Source organism: Anolis sagrei, chromosome 5, assembly GCF_037176765.1.
Source record: "Anolis sagrei isolate rAnoSag1 chromosome 5, rAnoSag1.mat, whole genome shotgun sequence".
NCBI lineage: Eukaryota > Metazoa > Chordata > Lepidosauria > Squamata > Dactyloidae > Anolis > Anolis sagrei.
In genome coordinates, this window is record NC_090025.1 from 178,261,001 (window position 1) to 178,282,278 (window position 21,278).

Consider the following 21,278-nt stretch of genomic DNA (forward strand, 5'->3'; position numbering starts at 1 on the left):
TTGTTTTTTCTTTTTGTTTTTTTGCATTTGTCTGGGCATTGAATGCTTGCCTTTTTGCATTTTTTCCCTCAAGGAGGGAAGGTAGTCTTTAAATATATTATTATTATTTATTATTATTATTATTATTATTATTATTATTATTATTATTATTATTATTATCACCACAAGATGAGTCCATAGCAGACACTCTCCTGGCTGTTGTATCGGATCACACCTCGGACACTTCCCAAGTGTCTAGCACTGTGTGATGTATCAGCGAATAATGTGTGCAGATCCCAGTAAGGTGGCCTTTTGCAGCTGGCAGATGGTAATTTTGTCAGCGCTGATTGTGTTTAAGAGCAGGCCAAGGTCTTTAGCCACTGCGCCCAGTGTGCCGATCACCACTAGGACCACCTTTACTGGCTTGTTCCAGAGTCTTTGCAGTTCGATTTTTAAATCCTCATATTGTGTCAGCTTTTCCAGTTGTTTTTCTGCAATCCTGCTGTCACATGGGATTGTGACATAAATGATCCATACTTTGTTTTTTAACAAGATTGTGAGGTCAGTATTATGCTGGAGTATTATGCTCCAAAACTCTGTCTGTCTGAATTCAGAAGTCCCAGAGGAGTTTGGCGTTGTTGTTGCTGTTGCTGTTGTTGTTGTTGTTGTTATTATTATTATTATTATTATTTGAAACACAACAAGATTAGTACACAGCAAACAAGATCCCTATGCTGGCTGTTGTATTGGATCACAACCTCAGACACTTCCCAAGTGTCTAGGACTATGTGATAACGTATCAACGAATAATGTGTGCAGATCCCAGTAGGGTGGCCTTTTGCAGTTGGCAGATTGTTATTTTGTCAGCACCAATTGTGTTTAAGTGCAGGCCAAGGTCTTTAGGCGCTGTACCCAGTGTGCCAATCACCATGGGACTACATTTACTGGCTTGTGCCATTATTATTATTATTATTATTATTATTATTATTATTATATTATTATTATTATTATTATGTCACAAAGTCCGTATTGGAAAGGATTTTTTTTCATGATAATTGGCATGTCTTTTATAAGAGGAGTGGATTCAGTGTTGAGTACTAACAGCTCTTATCAGACAAAGGTCAAAATCCAATTGCTGGTTCCAGAAAATACCCATTGAGTTGGTGAGATTTATTATTTATTTGTTTATTTTCAAGCATGTTGACTTATTTAGTCATTGATACAGCGAGTTTTTTTTTTCTATTTGGACTCGTAATTAGATTTAGTCTTCAAGGGCTACAGAGATTAATAATAATAGCAGAGAAGTTACACATGTTGCAGAAGGTTATTTTCTCAGGATCCTCTTTTTATAGTAAGTATATTGATTTTCCCCAGTGTCACATGGCAGTAACTTTCCCCTTGGGATCTCTCTCTTTTTTTCCTTTTAACACACAGCCATTGAATTTCCATTTCTTTTGAGACATAGCTACACAACCGATCTACACATGCTTATTAGGAGAGATACACCACATTCACAAGCTCTATTTGGATAGCACCTGTGCCATTGAACATTGATTGCAATCAGTATCATTTTTCTAAATATGTTTATTCTTTGACTATTCAGCTAATGAAGAATAAAGTTGTTTATGCATCTTTGTCAAAATGAAAAACATTGGCAATACTAGGCATGCTTGCCACATATTCACACAATATTCCTGAAGGAATATTATTTACTGAACCATTTATTTCTGAAATACAGGGTGTATTATTCTGGTTTGTGCATTTATTCTGTGTTAGTGTAGGATAAGGAAATTGTGGACACTACCTCCATTACAGCAGTGTCCTATTTTACATGGATAGAATATGAAATTATTGCCAGTCAGTCAGCACTGCACACATTTCTAGGGGGAATAAAAGTACTGTAGACTTATTTAAATTGGCTCCGTAAGCCCTTAATTAGTCTATCTGTAGGAAACAGTCATAGAACCAGAGGCGTAAGAGAAGCTCAGCAGTTCAACCACTTTGGGGAAAATAGTTTCTGAAGGTATTTTAGGAAATAGTGCAGGAAAAGTCAGTGTAGATCTGTGGATCAGAAACTGTTGCATAAAATTGGGTTTTGGAAATGCATGCAATGCTTCTCAATGGGTCTCAAAAGATTCAGATTTAATTGTTTCTGCTCCCTGAAGTGTAGGGATTTGTTAAAAGTCACCATGATGTAATGGCTTGACCGGAAAGGCATGTGTCGGCAGCGGATTGGCTGAGCATGCCAGGAACTAGAATTCTGATTGGCTACTGTCTCTGGCTTGATTTTAACTGCTACTTTCACCTCAGAGAGTGAAGAGTGTGCTGACTGGGAACAGCCAGGAAGGAAATGGCTGCCAACTCTCTGAAGTCTGATTATTTGGCATGAAGCATATTTTAAAGGGTGTTTATTCCCTCTGTTCTCTGTATGAATTCAAAGAGACTGCTGTATATATTGTTGCCCTGTTTGATCTTTTGAATGGAAGTAAAGATACTGTTACTTGTTACACAAGCCCAAGTGACACTTTATTATACTACATGGTGTGTTTTGGTTCAGAAACTGTGGTAAAACTTCTAGTTATTTATATCTACAATCTCCAACGTGAAGTACATCTGCTTTATTCTGGTAATTCTGACCTAGTTATTTGTCTTTTTTTTTTGTAGCCCACTGTTTCTTTAAAACCTCCTCCAGCACCATATTTTTCCTGTCAATGTTGTTTTTCTCTATCCAGCTTTACAACCATGTAGGAAAAAGGGTGCAGCATTTGTAGTAAGATCAAAAACAAACATATGTTTTTCTGTTTGTATTGTTGTGGCAAATACTTTACCCGAGATCATTTCGAGCACAATCAAAGCAGGAAGAAGACGGAGGCTACAATTTGATTCCAGGCAAATTTACTATCAAGTTGATAGGACGCTCAGAAGCATGCTCTGAAGCGTGCTTGAAAGTCAGTCAGGTTACAATATTTATAGCAGAATCCACTGGTCTAGACATGCGTACAACTGTCTTGACATTTACACAGATATAATCATTAACAGAGGCATTACGCATTACCTTTTCCCATACATCACAATGACGCGTTACAATGACGTACTCCCAATTGTTTCCAATCTTAATTATTCCCATATTCGTCACCCCTTTAGAATATATCTGAAGTTGCCTGCTATTTACCTCACTGACCCACCAGATGCCGTTCTCTAACCTTTTCCAGTTTCAGATCAATTACGCATGTTCTTGTCCGGCTGCCAACAACATTTTAATGATAAACATCTTACTTACTATTGTTTCCCAAATGTCATGTTCCATTAATATTTAACTTCCTTGAGCCTAACCTATGAAGCTTTGTTAAGTCAATCATTTACTTTCGTCTTTTGAACACTTCTCTATTGAATTTCCTATGCCGCCGAATTCTCTCTCTTGAAGGTAAGTCTTCCATATTCATTTTTAAAATATATTTTTAAATCATACTCTTCCGCTGACCGCTACAGTATTTGTCCTAAGAAGTTTGGCAGGAGATTTTCTTGATTTAGCCCTTCTCATTTATATCATCCTGGTAATCTTTTTAAAGTGGTGGCAATAAAGTTATAATACCTAGGAGATCGTATTAGAGTTTAAAACTGGGGAGGGTGGGGGAGTTTAATGTTTAACCCAAAAAGCCAATATCAAAGTCTAATTAAGATCTGACCGGAAATGGTGCTAAGGCATACGTTCTGAATTCGATATGATGAGAAATAAATGAATAAGAGCTTGATACACCCAATGAAGTCCAAGGATAGCGTTCATAAAGTCTGGGCAACAGAGTCATCCGTTTGTCTTTTGGGCAGCCCATTGTATCAGCAGAACTCTCCTATAGTACCACATTTCAAATAGGTTTATCTTTTCCCATCTTTTTCAATATCCAGCTTTTATACACATACATAGAAAATCAAAATACTATGGAATAGACTTTGGTTACTGTAAATGACATGTCTTTATTCATGAGCATCTTACTTAGAGAGAAATATTGTGACCTCACTACCTCTGAGGATGCTTGCCATAGATGCAGGTGAAATGTCAGGAGAGAATGCCTCTAGAAGATGGGCATATAGTCCGAAAAAACCTACAACAACCCAGTGATTCCAACCATGAAAGCCTTCGACAATACATTGTGACTTTTCTCAGTCTTTTTTTGTTCACCAGTCCTGCCTAGCAATATCCTTTCCTGAACCTGAAGTAAAACAAAGTGCCATGGCATAATAATTATTATTGTTGTTGTTGTTGTTATTGTTATTATTATAACAACAACAACAACCGGGACCACCTTGACTGGCTTGTGTCAGAGTCCCAGTGGTTAGCGGCACACTGGGTGCAGTACCTATAGACCTTGGCCTGCACTTAAACACAATCGACGCTGACAAAATTGCCATCTGGCAGCTGCAGAAGGTTACCTTACTGGAATCTGCACGCATTATTCGCCAATACATCACACAGTCCTAGACATTTGGGAAGTGTCCGACGTGTCCGCTGTGAACTCATCTTGTTGTGTTTCAAATAATAACAACAGCAACAACAACAACAATAACTGGGACCACTTTGACTGGCTTGTGCCAGAGTCCCAGTGGTGATGGGCACACTGGGTGCAGTGCCTAAAGACCTTGGCCTGCACTTAAACACAATCGACACTGACAAAATTGCCATCTGCCAGCTGCAGAAGGCCACCTTATTGGAATCTGCATGCATTATTCGCCGATGCATCACACAGTCTTAGACATGTCTGCTGTGAACTCATTTTGTTGTGTTTCAAATAACAACAACAACTTTATTTTTATACTCCGCCTCTATCTTCCCGAAAGGGACTCAGGGTGGCTTACACATGGGACAAAATGTCTACCGAACATCAAAGCAATACAATCCATTAAAAACAAAAAAACACAATTAAAATAAAACATAGCAAGGCATAACAATCAGAAAAACACAATTAAAAAAAGATAAAGGTGTAAAACAGCTGCATTAAAACTCACGCAAACAATACACAACAAAACACCAATAACCAGAATATGAAGATAGGCATTAAAACTCTGTTAAAAGGACTGGGCATAGGGTAGTGCAAAACAGCATAGTACAGGGCCGGGGGATTGGCGGAAGTACAGAGAAGAGAGTACTACCTGACAAGCTAGAGACTGGATAGTTTTTTTATGTCAAGAGTGACTTGAGTTCCATTGGGAAGAAATAATGAGCAATTTTCATTCAATGGGGAGTGATTTTAATTCCTCCTTGGAAGCTGGTGTGGAGCATCTTATTCTGTACATTCTGTGCCAGAAGCAACTTGAGAAACTGCAAGTTGCTTCTGGTGTGAGAGAATTGGCCATCTGCTAGGACATTGCCCAGGGGATGCCCGGATGTTTTACCATCCTGTGGGAGGCTTCTCTCATGTCTCCGAATGGGCAGCTGGCGCTGACAGACGGAATGTCAGAAATCTCAGTTCCAAGCTATGCAGTTCTGGAGAAATCTCTTATGAAGCATCACGCAGAGAATCACAACTGGAGTAGATATCAACGTGTTTATTGTTCGGAATACAAGAGCCTCCACTACTGGCTTCCTATATAGTCCTAACTACAATATCATAAATGACTCACTCAGGAATCCTGGCGCCTGGAGGGTTCCCCTTTCCCATTCCAGAGGTTGGTTCTACCCCCACCTTTGGGCAATTGAGTTTTATGGCAGGTCCATTTGTCCTGCATTCCCTTTTATGCTCAATGACCCATGGCCATGTGTTTTGTGTATGGCATAAACTAGAGATCATGACACTGGAGCTCACTCCGTCTCACGAATTCGAACCACCAACCTTCAGGTCAGCAGTCCTGCTGGCACAAGGGTTTAACCCATTGTTCCAAAGTGGCTCACTGGGCACTTATAAGTAGGGACTAGTCATTTTCTAATGCTTATTAGAACATCCAGGTTTTCAGATCCCTGAAAAAGGAGAATGGTTTAGAGGTTTGCCTAATCTCCCTGAAGAGGTGTTCCAAAGTCGAGGGGCCACCACCGAGAAGGCCCTCTCCCTTGTCCCCACTTGCTATGCTTATGACGATAGTGGGAGCGAGAGGAGGGCCTTCCAGGCAGATCTTACAGGTTACTAGTGGAAGAAAAGAGTAGTGCATTATTACTTTAAAAACTAAAGCTCGCCATTTTATAGTTTTCTGGGCTCAGTTCTTAGAACGACTCATTGATTGTTAGAAAGGATGGTCTACAAAATTGACTCTTAGCCATTTCTGTGCCCCATTGAGACTGAGTAGCAAGTAAATATAGAAATCATAGGATTGGCTTATGTTTTGTTTCACTTTTATATTTACATTCTTGTTGTTGTTGCTGCTGCAGCTGTGTGCCTTCATGTCTGACTTATGGTGATTTGGACAAACCTGTCACAGGGTTTTATTGGCATGGTTTGTTCAGAGGGGATTTTCCTTTCCCGTCCTCTGAGGCTGTGAAAGAGTGACTTGCTCCAGAGTCATAGTCCAATGCTCAAACCACTGTACCATACTGTTTTTCTGCATTTGTAGCCTGACATTTTTAAAATACTGACAGCATTGTGCCAAGAGCACAGCATTGATTGTTAATAGATTCAAATGTATTTGACTTTTCTGTTAAGTTTTTTGAACTGTGGATTTATTTTGATATCATTGTCTTTTTTTCTGTGCAGCGTATGAAAGTTGGGGTGAATTGGCAAAAGCTCTGGGAAAGCAAGACGCTCCCATTGTGGATTCAAGTGTTCGGTTTAATCAGCTTCCGAAGCTAGAGTCTCAGGTAAGCCACTTCAATAAATATAGTTGAAAAAAATATTTTAGAAAAATGTCAGGACAATGTAGTTCTCAGTTGTATTCGTAGAATGATTTTAATACCAGAGAACAATATGCGCTAAATCCAGAATCAAGTTTGAGCAATTGGGCTGGTGAAAGCAAATTATGACTGGATTGATATTGCCCATAACTGCATCATATGGTCAGTATAGTTCAGGCATGGGCATACTTGGGCCCTCCAGGTGTTTTGGACTTCAACACCCACCATTCCTAACAGCCTCCTAACAGTAGCTGAGGGGGAAAAGGAAAAGGCCTGAGGCCTTTAGGAATGGTGGAGTTGGAGTCCAAAACACCCCGAGGGCCCAAGTTTGCCCATGCCTGGTATAGTCTGATGCATTATTTCAGTTCAAGCTGCATTATGTGGCAATGACGATCCAGCTTTCACCCCCTGTTCCCCATGATTCTCCTTTTGTCATCCTGGGGGGAAAAATTGCACAAAGGGTTGGGGTTAATTTTGAAAGGAGAGATTATATTCCTGAAAATTGGATAGGATCACTTTCTCTGAACAGGAAACAGACTGTGTACTTCAAACATCTGTTTGAAAATTTGCATTCACATCATTGACATGGATCTAAACTGAGGTACTGGTCAATGCCATTTTTTCAAACTGGGTATCTAATCTGAACCTAAAATACCCGGAGTCCTCTCTCTGCAGTGGAAATACCCTCCACACATCCTTGAGAGCATTTTAGGGCAGGTTTTTCATCTCAAATCCATTGAGGAGGCTGAAACAATGGGGCAGATTAAGGGACTTCGTGAATTCTCCAAGAAATCTGAGGTTAATCTATCTGTCTATCTATCTATCTATCTCTCTATCTCTATCTCTATCTCTCTCTCTCTCTCTCTCTCTCTCTCTCTCTCTCTATCTCTATCTCTATCTCTATCTCTATCTATCTAATAAAAGTGAAAATGCATATATGTGTCACTTACACCTGTCCACTTCAAGAAGCAACACCGGAAGCACTCCAAGTGGCCAGATACTGGTCAAAGGACATTTAACCAGCTACCAAACTCACAAGTTGTGTATTTTTCTGTTTGTTTGGTTTGTTCTGTTAGAGATGTAATATAATGGACTGGTTGCTCTGACACGACAAATAAATACTAGGGCTGGGCGGTTTCGTTTCGTTAATTCATAATTCGTTAATAATTCGTTAATTTTGTTGATTACAAAGCGATAACGAACCATTCTGGAGCAATTTTTTTAAAAAACGAATTTTTAAAGATGTTTTGTAAATGCTTCGTATTTCGTTATTGTATTCGTTTCGTTATTGTTCTGAGGTCGTTTCGTTATTATTTCCGCATGTCTGAGCCAGTTTTATGGTTTAATTAGTGAAAAAAAATTATAATATCACACCAACAGTCAACAACAGAGGGAGAGGGAAGCTTCAGAAGTTTTTGGAGGTTTTTTAGCGTATTTCGCGGTCGCGTCCGCCATTAACGAATCGATTCATTATTGTTTCGGAAATCGATTCGTTATTTTTTACCATTTACGAAATTTCGTAAATATCGAACTTTTTAAAAGGAAAATTTTGTAATTATTTTAAATATCGAAACGCAAAAACCCCCAAAAAACGAATCGATTTTAGAAACAAATTTTTCCGTTGTTACCCAGGCCTAATAAATACCTATCCACTTATACAGATAGCATTCTACCTCCACAAACAGGCTATAGTTCCAAGTGCTGAGAAGCCTCCAAAGGCATTCCCTCAACTGACATTGCAGATTATAGCGAGCACCATGAACATGTAGCCCAGACACTGCCAATGTCCTCCACAAACACTAACCACCCAAGGAATGCTTTCATTCCAGGACCATTTCATCCTAGATTTGACGTGTTTCCGCCACCACAGGCAGGCATCCCAGGGTTCCTTCTGTGGAATTTGCATGACCCCACCCACTGCCTCTCTCTTAACCCTTTCTACTCTTTTCAACTCGGTCTGCATAACAAACAGAGCAGAACTAAGCAGAAGTTGAATATACTGGAGGTGTTTGGGGGACTGACTCCACATGATGGAAATTGTAGTTCAGCCTGCATCAAGTCGGAGCACTGTGACTCCCACTGACCATGGACCTGGACCACATTTGGAACCCCCATGACCAAGAAAAAGTACTGGAGAGGTTTGGGGGGAATGTATTTATGGTCGTTGTAGGTACTGTGATGTATAGTTCACCTGCGATCCAAGAGCATTCTGGACCCCACCAATGATGGCCCTGGACCTAAATTAGCATACAAAACCCCCATGACCAACACATTACTGAGTGTTGCATGGAACAAGAATGTCTGCTTGTTCTTTAGTTGTAAAGTAGTTGCTTACTTTGTTTGTCTTATTTAAAAATCTGCAGTGGTTTAGGGGAAGTTCATCATGATTTATAGGAATTATAGTTCTCCTACACCCTGAGCGCAAACACAAACAGCAATGGATCTGCAACAAATTTGGCACACATGCCAAATATGCCCAAATTTGAATACTGGTGATTTTGGGGTAGAATTGGCCTCGACATTTGGAGTTATAAGTACAGGGATGTATAGTACATCTGCAATCAGAGCACTCCGAACCCCACCAACAAGGGACCTGGACCTAACTTGGCAGAGAAAATTCCCATGACCAACTGAATGTACTGGAGGGATTTGACAGGAGTGACCCACCATGGTGAGAGTTGTAATTTATCCTGCAGCTGGAGAGCAGACTGAATTCCACCAATGATGCATGTAGAGAACAAACTTTCCCAAACTTTAAGTTTTGATGACCTGGCATGGTGTGAGGTGTAGTTCACCTACAACCTTATGCATTTTGTAAAATACAGAAATGACTTTTTCTAATAACCCAGGCAACACCGGGTACCCAAGCTAGCCTTCAATAAAATACCTTGCAATTGTGTACTGTGACTGCTTCAGAAATTTGCAAATGAAACTGTGAACAGGAGGCCCTGATAACCAGTGTAGCTGTTGTCTGTTTTGCAACCTACTATTGGCAGTGATGTTTTCTTCTTTAATTCTCTGGTTTAAATGGGGTGCTACACAAACCTTTTTCTCTTTGTTATTTATTTCTGTATGGAAGAAAATTGTAGAACAGGTTCTGTTTTAGTGTCTTTATTTGGCGAGTTTGCATCGACACAAGAAATAGTTAATTCAGTCCAAAGTAACATGTGTTCTCTGCAGTATAACTACTTTTGTGTTTCCTGGACAAAGATTCTTTGTATCCCAAGATTTTTTCTCAGTAAATGTATCTGTTAACCTATTATGCTACATTTTGGAAATGTGGGCATCTGTGGAGGCAAAAAAAGAGGATAATGAACTGAATTATGTTCTATTCTCTGGTTGTTACCGTATTTTCTTTGTCTGCTTGCTTGCTTGCTCACAACTTTTAGTGGCTTATGGAGTAATTTGAGCATCAAAATTGATTTTTTACACTATCTAATTGCAGGGTATATATGCTCTCTTTGTTGACTGCTCAGCATCGGTCCAAGCATTTTATTGCACAGTAATAATTGAAGTTAATAAAAAGGCAGAAGGAAAATAGAGGATAGCTTTATTTCTAAATGTTTTGAAGTTAGACTTTGAACATATGATGTGTGTCCTGGCAAACTCTAGCAATAAAAAGTGATCTCAGTGTGGTTTGCAACAACAAAGCATCTTTGACTGGGGAGAGTTGGCACGTTCCCCCACCTGGCAGTTATAGAAAATAGACAACGAGAACACAGTTTTTACTTGGAAATTCAGTTCATGCAGTGAGCATATCTTGGGATGGGGTGGAAATGTTGAAGCAAAGGTGGTATCGGGGTTTTCTCTTCTTTGGGGAATGACCCTCTATTTATTCATGGGTCATATAGAAATCCATAATTTTGGCCCCAAAACCAAAACTTGAATTATACATCAAGTGTACTTATATGTGAGTATACACAGTATATTCTAATTACGTGCCATCCTGCAATGCAATTTGGAAGCTGCGTGCCTCTTTTATCCTCTTCCTCCACCAGCAGGACACAGGGCAGCGCTGAAAGGCATGCTTTTGTTTGCTGGAACATGCAATGCTGTCAAGGTCCTCTGACATCTCTGCCTTCTCTTCACCCTCAGGTGTTGAATTGCCACACCGGAAAACAAAAGAGGTCTTTGTTGTTTAACAGGGTTTCACAGGTGCATAGCTTTGTACTCAGCCTATATGAATGGCTTCAAATCATTCCAGGTTATCTGGAGGAGGAGACTTCAGTGAGAGAAGAGTTTTATAAAACGGCACTTAAAACATTTCTTAAGTGGCAGCACAATGCGCCCATTCTTCTCTGGCTCAGGGCTCCTTTTTATCTGGTTTATCTTCTCCTACATTTGCACATTCTTCAGATGCATGCAGCTGATTTGCCCCAGAGATATGAACTGTCAAACAAGAAAAATGGAGCAAAGTTTTCCTCCTTTCTTTCTTCATCTCAATTGCAGGCATCAAAGGACTCCCCTCAAGGACCTGTGAGGGTTTCTTCAGATGTTGTATTTCATTGCTTGGGTTTTGCAGGGAGGAGGACAGGAAATAACTTAAAACATGGGCACAAGGAATGGTAAAGCAGCCTAGGAACCTTGCTAAAGCTGGGCAGTTTGGGGTGTGGTTACTGTCTCTCTGAGGAATGGCTTAGGAATCTGCTGTCCCTGGCCTTGAAATCCCTAGAGGTACAGTACAAAGTTGATTTACTGTTGTTGCTGTGTGCTTTCAACTAGTTTCTGACTTATGACGACATTAAGGCAGAGCTATCATGAGGTTTTCTTGACAAGACTTGTCAGGGGGGTTGATTTTGTTCTCCTCTGAGGCTGAGAAAGTCTTACAGTAGGGATTCTCCAGAGACATCGCCCAACACAGAAACCTCTATCACTTTTAAAAGCCAACATGGGTAATCATATTATTTTGTATCTGATGAAGAATCCACTAACAGATCTGTGGAAGATGAAATAATGGCACTATTTCTGTGTATCATCTGAAAAATAAGGGAAGGGGACACTAACATGTGGTGGAATGAAAATCACACATAGTTCACATCTTTACCAATCCATACACTGTCTTGTTAGAGAAAAGATACGCCATGCAGATAATCAGTAAAGAAGACAGTGTTTACTCTTTGTTATGCAGAGCAACATATATACAGTGATATGAACAGTTGCATTGACTCACACAATGTCCTTTGAGTGAGATTCAAATGGTCCTTAGGTGTCCATGTGAAGCATCTTCTTCCAGCAGCCCAGAAGCAACAAATACAAACTGTCTTGGTAAGCTCCTGCACAAAAAACCTAAACATGTAACTGTTGCCAAAACTCCCAGGCTCAGCTAGCTTCTCAGGCATAGCCCAACCAATCAGCTTCGTGCTTTGCATTTTTCAGTTAACACACTCACCAACTGATTTTTACATACTCCAACATATTATACAAAATGTATGAAGTCCCAAGATGTTTTCCAGATGAAAACTGATGGTTTCACATTTTTCATCACACTTACAATCCAGTGTTTTGCCCCAGTGAGACATAATACCATCTTATTCACAATCACACCTGTTTTGCTTCTTCTACAAACTTATTTTAGGACTGAAGGATGCAAATACTTTTCAACAAGTTTTCCTTTGGCGCAGAATCTTGAACAAGACCTACACGTGGAATTTTATAAGCTTCAAGATATACGTATATGAGAGCCGACTTCCATAATAATTCTGCTCCAGTCTCACACCATTGCATTTGGACATGATGTGCAGCCCCAAGGGAATGCCAAAGCACGCAATATTCCTCCCATCTGGCAGGATCCAAGTCCTCAATTTTGCCTGTTGAGTGGCCAGCATGGAATTTGGTGTGATGCCCACTAGACAGAAGTTTCACCAACTTTTCCAAATAATGTTGTCACCTATGACTCTTGTCTGTAGTTAGAAATCATATGGCTGCATCAGAAGGATACCAAAAGGAGTGCAGAAGCAGAATTTGTAAAAGTTATGTTTTGGACTACAATGGCAACATGTTTTCCAGGTGTCTAGAAGTGAACGTCATATATTGTATTCACAGTGCTTCAAGGCAGCTTACAAGTATTAAATAGTATAAGTGCGTATCTGTCTTATTAAACTGGGTGCTATTGCTATCAAAACACAAATGTGCATCTTTATCAGTAGTAAGTAAACTACATATATCAAATAAGCCTCATGTTAAAGAATATTTCAACAATGCAACATAGATTGTGTTGTCAAAGGCTTTCATGGCCGGAATCATTGGGTTGCTGTGAGTTTTCCAGGCTGTATGGCCATGTTCCAGAAGCATTCTCTCCTGACATTTCAACCACATCTATGGCAGGCATCCTCAGAGGTTGTGAGGTCTCTTGGAAACTAGGCAAGGGAGGTTTATATATCTGTGGAATGTCCAGGGTGAGAGAAAGATTTCTTGTCTGCTTGAGGCAAGTGTGAATGTTAGAATTGACCACCTTGATTAGTAATCAGCTAGTCTTTGAAACTGCAAGGCCATTAAATGCTAATCAAGGTGGCTAATTGCATCAATCACACTTACTTCAAGCAGACAAGAGTTCTTTCTCCCATCCTGGACATTCTACAGATATATAAACCTCACTTGCCTGGTATCCAACAGACCCTTTAACCTCTGAGGATGTCTGCCATAGATGTGGGTGAAACATCAGGAGAGAATCCATCTGGAACATGGCCATACAGCCAGGAAAAACTCACAGCATCCCAAAAACATAGATTAACACTCTTGAGATCTTGAAATGCTTGACAGTAATATAAAAACTCACATTGGTTGAACAAGATGAAGTCCAGAGCAATCTGCCTTCCTAACTGCATGTGGTATATTGCCAGTAGCTGTTATTTTATGCTCTCTTACTCATAGTTGTCCTGACACTGGGAATGAATTTCCAGAGGGTTTCCAAGACCAAACATGGATTTGAGCCCTGGTTTCCAGAGTTGCAGTCCAATTCTCTGTACCATCTTGGCTCTCTTACATAACAGTAAGAAATAAGCCTTTTAAATTAAGAATAGTGGTACATATGTCAGACAGAGTTGGTCAGCTTGGTTCACATGTGACATGATTAAGTGAAAATGGAGCTCAGGGTTTGTATTATCTCTTGGACTTGGAAATCTTAGTGATCTTAGGCAGGTCACACTCTGTTGACCTCAGAAGAAGGCAATGGTAAAGCCTTTGGAAGAAGTCTGGAGCAGAAAACCCTGTAATAGGAGATTGTTTGAGGACCAAGACATCCGTAGGGATACCAAGGTGCTTGTTTATAATGCCACTGTCCTTCCAACCCTGTTATATGCCTGTGAAACGTGGACTGTCTACAGATGTCATACACAACTCCTGGAACGATTCCATCACTGCTGCCTCTGAAAAATCCGGCAAATCTCTTGGGAAGACAGATGGACAAATGTCAGCATGCTAGAAGGAGCAAAGACCACCAGCATTGAAGTGATGGTCCTCCGCCATCAACTCAACTGGAGTGGCCACGTTGTCCGGATGCCTGATCACCACCTCCCAAAGCAGTTGCTCTACTTCAAACTCAAGAATGGAAAATGGAATGTTGGAGGCTAGAAAAAGAGATTGAAAGATGGGCTTAAAACTGTGGCATAGACTATGAGTACTGGGAAGCCCTGGCCCTTGAGCGTTCTAACTGGAGGTCAGCTGTGACCAGCAGTGCTGCAGAATTCGAAGAGGCACAAATGGAGGGCAAAAGTGAGAAACATGCCAAGAGGAAGGCACATCAAGCCAACCCTGATCGGGACTGCCTTCCATCTGGAAACCATGTGGATCATGTCCTCCACAGCCACTTATGGACACACCGCCAAGACACCAAATCTGGAAGACAATAATCCTTGAGCTACAAGAAATCTCCTAAGTAATAGGATCACTTTAATCTTACCGTGAATCTGAAATGATTTGGAAGCATGCAACTTTAAGAACAACAAATATCAAATGTATACGTCCCTACTCCCTTCATTCTCATGCAAAGTTAAATCATGACTTTTCATTACAGCTTCGTGGGTCTAATGATTTCATCCAGAACCATGTGTGCATATAGTTTTAAAGTATGTTAGCTTTAAAAAATGTTTAATGTGTGTTTTTTGAGAACATTTACATTATTTTTCATTGTTCTAAATTGTTTAAACTGATTTTATTGTTAGCCACCCAGATATGATAGAAACTGGATATAAATATTTTAATAAGAAATGGAAGAGGAGAAGAAAAAAGAAACCCTTGTGCTTCTGAGTGAACTTTCAAATGAGGTCTGTTCTCCAGCACTCATTTAGAGGGAGAGAGATTTCAGACTGAGATGGAGACAGGAGAGAACGATGTCAACTTTTCCAATTAAAGTTCTCATTGAATTTGGCAGAGTTCTGGGTATTTGGAGCCTCTCCTTTGTGCCTTCACCTTTGCTGTGCACATAGTGAAGCTTTCATCAAATTGCATAGGGCTGCTTTCCATGTTTTGGGGAGCAAACTAGCATTTGCCATAGGGTTTGCACACACAGAATCATAGAATCAAAGAGTTGGAAGAGACCTCATGGGCCATCCAGTCCAACCCCCTGCCAAGAAGCATGAATATTGCATTCAAATCACCCCTGACAGATGGCCATCCAGCCCTTGTTTAAAAGCTTCCAAACAAGGAGCCTCCACCACACTCCAGGGCAGAGAGTTCCACTGCTGAATGGCTCTCACAGTCAGGAAGTTCTTCCTCATGGAATCTCTGAACACACCATCCATTGCAGCTAGTGGTTCCTTTGCCATTTGGTGGTGAATCCATTATGGAGTTTATTCTGAGTTTTGAAGTATTTACCCAAGGACCTGACCCTATTTGGATTGGGTGGGATTCAGCACTTTGGATAGCTACTTTAAAGATCAAAAGCAAAGCCAAAATGGATTCATGTGGGAGCCAGGAACTGTCTTTGAATATATCTGTACCCAGTCCTGCTATTTGACAATGCACTTTGGTAAAATAATTTTTATTAAAATGATTGTCATGTTCACACTTTAGATTTTCAGGTGACTATTTAAAGAAAAATCTAAAGTGTCCAATTTTTCCCCCCGTGTCTGGAGCGACTTGAGAAACTGCAAGTCACTTCTTGTGAGAGAGAATTGGCCGTCTGCAAGGACATTGCTCAGGGGATGCCCGGAAGTTTTACCATCCTGTGGGATACTTTTCTCACATCCCCACATGAGAAGCTGGAGCTGATAGATGGGAGCTCACTCCACTCCCCAGATTTGAACCGCTGACCTTTTGGTCAGCAGTCTTGCTGGCACAAGGGTTTAACACATTGTGCCACTGGGGACTTTTTGTGTACAGATAAAAATGTGAATTTTAAAGCTAGTTTGTGGACTTCACTGTGTTAATGTAAGATTAGTGTAATGAGAATGTTTAAATGTAATTTTGTTTAATGTCTGTGATTGTAACCTGATTGCATTAGCAGAGAGTGTATTGACTCTGAAAAGGTTAATCGTTCAAGACTCTAATTAACTGTGAAGTTGTGACCCTGAGTGTGCCTGGGACGCGTAGGGAGGATCCAGAGATAAGATTTTATTTGTCCTTTTTACTTTGATGCTTTTGTCTTGTTTCTGTTCTTTTTGGTTGACTGTCAACGCGAGTGTGTGCTGTATATTTGCTCTACTCAGTAAAGCTATACGTTTGCTTTTACTAAAGTCTCAAAGTGTCCGTTCTTCTAAGCTTCAAAGCTTCTGTCGCACTCTGACACATTGTGCAAAGCAGAGGCGCTCATCAGCTGTCCCCATTTCTTGGGATTTAAGTAAGAGCTGAACACTTGGAAATCCTACATGAAATGAGAGGAAACTATTAACGTAGGAATCAAAAGTATTCATCAGTCTGAGCAAGAATAGAATAAAGTTCCAGCTTGCACAGAAGCCCTTGCTCAAGCCTTTTAATGGAGCCCGCTGGCCATAGCAGCAATATTCTCATTGTGTTGATGCACCAGTTAAAAATACCACAGAATGTCTTTTAATATTGTGCTAAAGGAAAACAGAGCTGCCAAGTAAGTTTCTATGCAGTTTCTATGGGAAGTGAAGAAAACAGGGGAGATAAAGTTTCAAGCCCCAAACAGCTGATTTGCTCTTGTCTCTTTTATTTATTTATTTCATGTAAAAAGCATTGCATAAAATATATATAATATTGATAAAATAAAGGGATCACAAGCAGTGTAATAGTTTTAGACTAGAAACTGGGAACAACAACTGCATTGTCTGTAGCTTCAAACAGTTCTTCCTCTGTGCATGAGGCAGGGCATTGTGGGCAAGCGTACAAATGCTGAGTTGTTTGTTCTGCTCCACAGTCACACAAGGTGGAGGATTCTTCTAGGCAGTGCCATTTAGCCAAGTTGTCTTTTGATCTGCCAACTTCACTTCTGAGTCCATTCAGGGACTTCCAAGTTGCCCATTCTTGGTTTGTCTCAAGAGGAACACCCTTATGGAAGGCCATCCAGTTGGAATTGCCTGATTTTGATGCCCAGAGGGATATTCTTGCTTTTGCTGATGGAACATTTTGAGGAGTGAAGATTTTCCTTGATTTAAGCCTGCTGGGAGGAGGCTGGTAGCCATATAGTATTCACAGTATTCAGCCTTATTTCTCTTGCAATTGGCAGCAACTTCCCATTGCACATCAGAGGGGGGCAATGCCAGCCAGCTTATAGAGTCTATCAGCATGTGTAGATTTAAGTCATCTTGTGATTATTCTACATCTCTCATCCAGTGTTATATTCACCTGTTTTCCATGGGCAGATTTATGTCAGATGGGACAGGCATACTCAGTAGAGCAAGACAAGGCCAGGGCTGATGTTCTTATTAATTTTGGGTCTGCACCTCATACGCTAACTCTTGTCTCTTGGAGGACATAAAATTAACATACTTCTGTATTTACCCTTCTGTCGTCAGTTCTATTATATATCATAATATTTCTCAAACAGCATAAAACCAATGTATGGAATAGTGGTTCTCAGAAGGAAATTTTAGCCATAACTTAATAACTGGCTCTTTCACTTTACTATTAACCCTGCCCTTGCAGTTGTATTGCACACGTTGACTTGGCCCTTCTAGCCTAATTTATCATCTGGTTCTTGCAGTTCTATTTGTGCAAGCCCTTGCCTTCTCCTTTAGTTTTGAACATGGCCACTGTGCTCAACTCCTGGTTGTTGATTGATGGTTTGAGTTTTTATAATGCTTTGTATCTGGATTTTATTGTGTTATATTTTAACCTGGTCCCCATGTAAGCTGCCTCGAGTCCCTTCGGGAAGATGGTGGTGGGATACAAAAATAAAGTTATTGTTATTGTTATTAAATATGTCTTTCTTTAGCTACATCAGCTTTGGTTCATGTGTGTTCAGCAGAAGAAAACTTCTCCCATTTTATGAGTTTTTGTGGCCCCCCCCCCGATCACCACCAAAGCCCCCAGCTAGGCATGCCTAACCCTCCTAGATTTAAATTCACCAATTTTCACCTCCTTGGGGCCAAAGTGGTCCAAAACTTCCTGCAAAGTCAGTGGTTTGGATGACAAATCAAAGGAAAGGGTTTGTAACATTTTGTGCATCTTGTTCACATGTAATACTGGGGGTCACAGTGGAATTGAGCATTCAGTGAAAGGAATATGTAGATATTTGTTCCTGCTGTCATATTTGTGTCAGGCTCCTGCATGAGTTATTTTCACCCTTGTTGCACCTCTACTTATGCAGTTTTTGCATTTTGCTGACTAATTCAAGTTTGGTTTGTGCCTCCAGTTTGTAGCCATGTCTTTATGTGAACATATTTCTGATTAAATTCCATGTTTCTAGTCTTTTTTACTTGTCAAGCTTAGTTAGGAGCTAACTAAATGAATTTTAAATATTGGACAACTGAAAACAATTAGTAGTGCGACATCTTTCCAATTATGGATTCTAATAGTCATAGTATAGAACAGGCATGGGCCAACTTGGGCCCTCCAGGTGTTTTGGACTTGAACTCCCACCATTCCTAACAGCCTCAGGCCCCTTCCTTTTCCTCCTCAGCCGCTTAAGGGCCTGAGGCTGTTAGGAATGGTGGGAGTTGAAGTCCAAAACATCTGGAGGGCCCAAGTTGGCCCATGCCTGGTATAGAACGTTTTCTGTAACTATGAACTTTGACCAATCATGTTATGGTTCCCTTTTGCTCTCTATTAAAGTGAATTATCAATAAAAAGTTATCTATTTGTGCTTCAATCTGTTTGTAGTTCCAAGGTCAAGTCAATCTCCATGTGTTTGAAGACTGGTGTGGAGGCTCTATAGAACAGCTGAGGAGAAACCTCCACTTCCCATTATATCCTCATGTGAGTATTTTGCTAGCATTTCCTTCTGTCAAATGAAGCAAGAGCCCTCCCCTTTTAGGTTCTGTATTATGTTTTCTTATCAGCCACTAAAGGGTCATCAGCCTAACTTGGTGGAGCCCCCCATGGCACAATAGGTTAAACCAGTGGTTCTCGGCCTGTGGGTCCCCAGATGTTTTGGCCTTCAACTCCCAGAAATCCTAACAACTGGTGAACTGGCTGGGATTTCTGGGAGTTATAAGCTAAAACACCTGGGGACCCTCAGGTTGAGAACCACTGGGTTAAACCCTTGTGCCAGCAGAACTGCTGACCGACAGGTCATTGGTTTGAATCCGGGGAGAGCAGGTTGAGAGCAGGGGGTCATCCATTGGAGCTAAGAGCCCCCAGTGGCACAATGGGTTAAACTCTTGTGTGGGCAGGACTGCTGACTGAAAGGTTGGTGGTTCATGAGAGAAGCCCCCCCACAAGGATGGTTAAGCATCAAACATCTGGGCATCCCCTGGGCAAAATCTTTGCAGACGGCCAATTCTCAAGTCACTCCTGAGATGAAAAAAAAAAGCTTGGCCATAGAAAGCATTGAGAGGAACATATTTGTGGGTCGTTGTAGGTTTTTCGGGTTCTATGGCCATGCTCTATAGGCATTCTCTCCAGACGTTTCACCTGCATCTATGGCAAGCATCCTCAGAGGTAGTGAGGTCTATTGGAACTAGGAAAATTGGGTTTATATATCTGTGGAATGTCCAGGGTGGGACAAAGAACTCTTGTTTGTTTGTGTTAGATGTGAATGTTTCAACTGACCACCTTGGCTCTTCTGCTTAGAGATGGAGATGAGCACCAACACCCAGAATCGGACCGAACTAGATGTAATGTCAAGGGGAAACCTTTACCTTTATACTATTGTTTTCAAAGCTTGTAAACATGATGGTTTGGAATAACAACTTCCAAAATCCCCACTGCTATTGATTCCAATGCTCACAAGAAAACTAAACTTATAAAAAGGCAGCCTCTGGAACCTCTGATGACTCAAGGTAACGAGGGACATAAAACAACAAACCACTTTCTTGCAAAGCCCTGATCTTATTTCTAGAATATCAAGAATTATTGCTTCGGTCTGACTCGCATGTATTGCTTCGGTCTGACTCGCATTTTTCCTTTATTTTCTTCCAGCTCCATTTAACAGTTGTATTTCTAGGTTCTTGTGGGGTTTTTTCAGGCTATATGGCCATGTTCCAGAGGCATTTTCTCCTGACGTTTCGTCTGCATCTATGTCAAGCATCCTCAAAGGTAGTGAGGTCGGTTGGAATTCTAACAGACCTCACTACCTCTGAGGATGCTTGCCATAGATGCAGGCGAATCATCAGGAGAAAATGCCTCTGGAACATGGCCATATAGCCCGAAAAAAACCCACAAGAACCTAGTGATTCCAGCCATGAAAGCCTTCAACAATAAATTGTATTTCTGCTTTCCATACTCTTTCCTTCAGACACGGACCACTTTGAAAAAACTGGCAGCAGCTCCAAAATGGACAAACTACGGATTGCGCATATTTGGCTATCTGCATCCATTCAGTGATGGTGAGGAGAAATTTAAAAGCATTAGGAGGAAGAAGAACGCTTAAGCGGCTGAGGGGGAAAAGGAAAGGGCCTGAGGCTGTTAGGAATGGTGGGAGTTGAAGTCCAAAACACCTGGAGGGCCCAGGTTTGCTCAGGCCTGCTATAAAGGTATTTTTCTAGGGATCACTAGGTCCTTAGGACTCCTTAGTTTTAATCCCCTGGTTCAAATTCTCAAAATGCCAGTGGAGGGGAAATGCAGTCATATAAACACGCACAAATGCCATTTGTGTGTTTTTTGGCAGGCATTTGCTTGAAATTTGTGCAATTTGGCAGGCAGATTATACACAAAAGATAAAAATCAATCAATCAAATGGATGTATATCAAGAAAGCAGTTGTTTGCTTGGGGTTTCCGTGTTGTGTCTAATAACATGGCAGGTGTATGCCAAAAGCTTTAACCGGTTTGACTGCTTTATCCTCTGAATTACAACTTTGTGAAATGCCTAAAGAGCTCTCTGGCAAAGTCTCAAAACTGTAATCCTATGAGTCTTTTGCAAGTGTGAAAGGAGGGGAACCATGACCATTCAGGGCGCATCTGCACTGTAGAATGAATGTAGTTTGA

General features: G+C 40.7%; 1 protein-coding gene across 1 annotated transcript in view; it reads left to right on the top strand.

Moving 5' to 3' along the window:
• B4GALNT3 (beta-1,4-N-acetyl-galactosaminyltransferase 3) overlaps positions 1-21,278 on the top strand; it is a 117,465-nt gene that overhangs the window by 67,487 nt on the left and 28,700 nt on the right. The window contains exons 2-4 of the mRNA XM_060776741.2: positions 6,657-6,760; positions 19,013-19,108; positions 20,589-20,679. Coding sequence (XP_060632724.2) covers positions 6,657-6,760; positions 19,013-19,108; positions 20,589-20,679 — 291 coding nt within the window. The remainder of the gene's footprint in view (positions 1-6,656; positions 6,761-19,012; positions 19,109-20,588; positions 20,680-21,278) is intronic.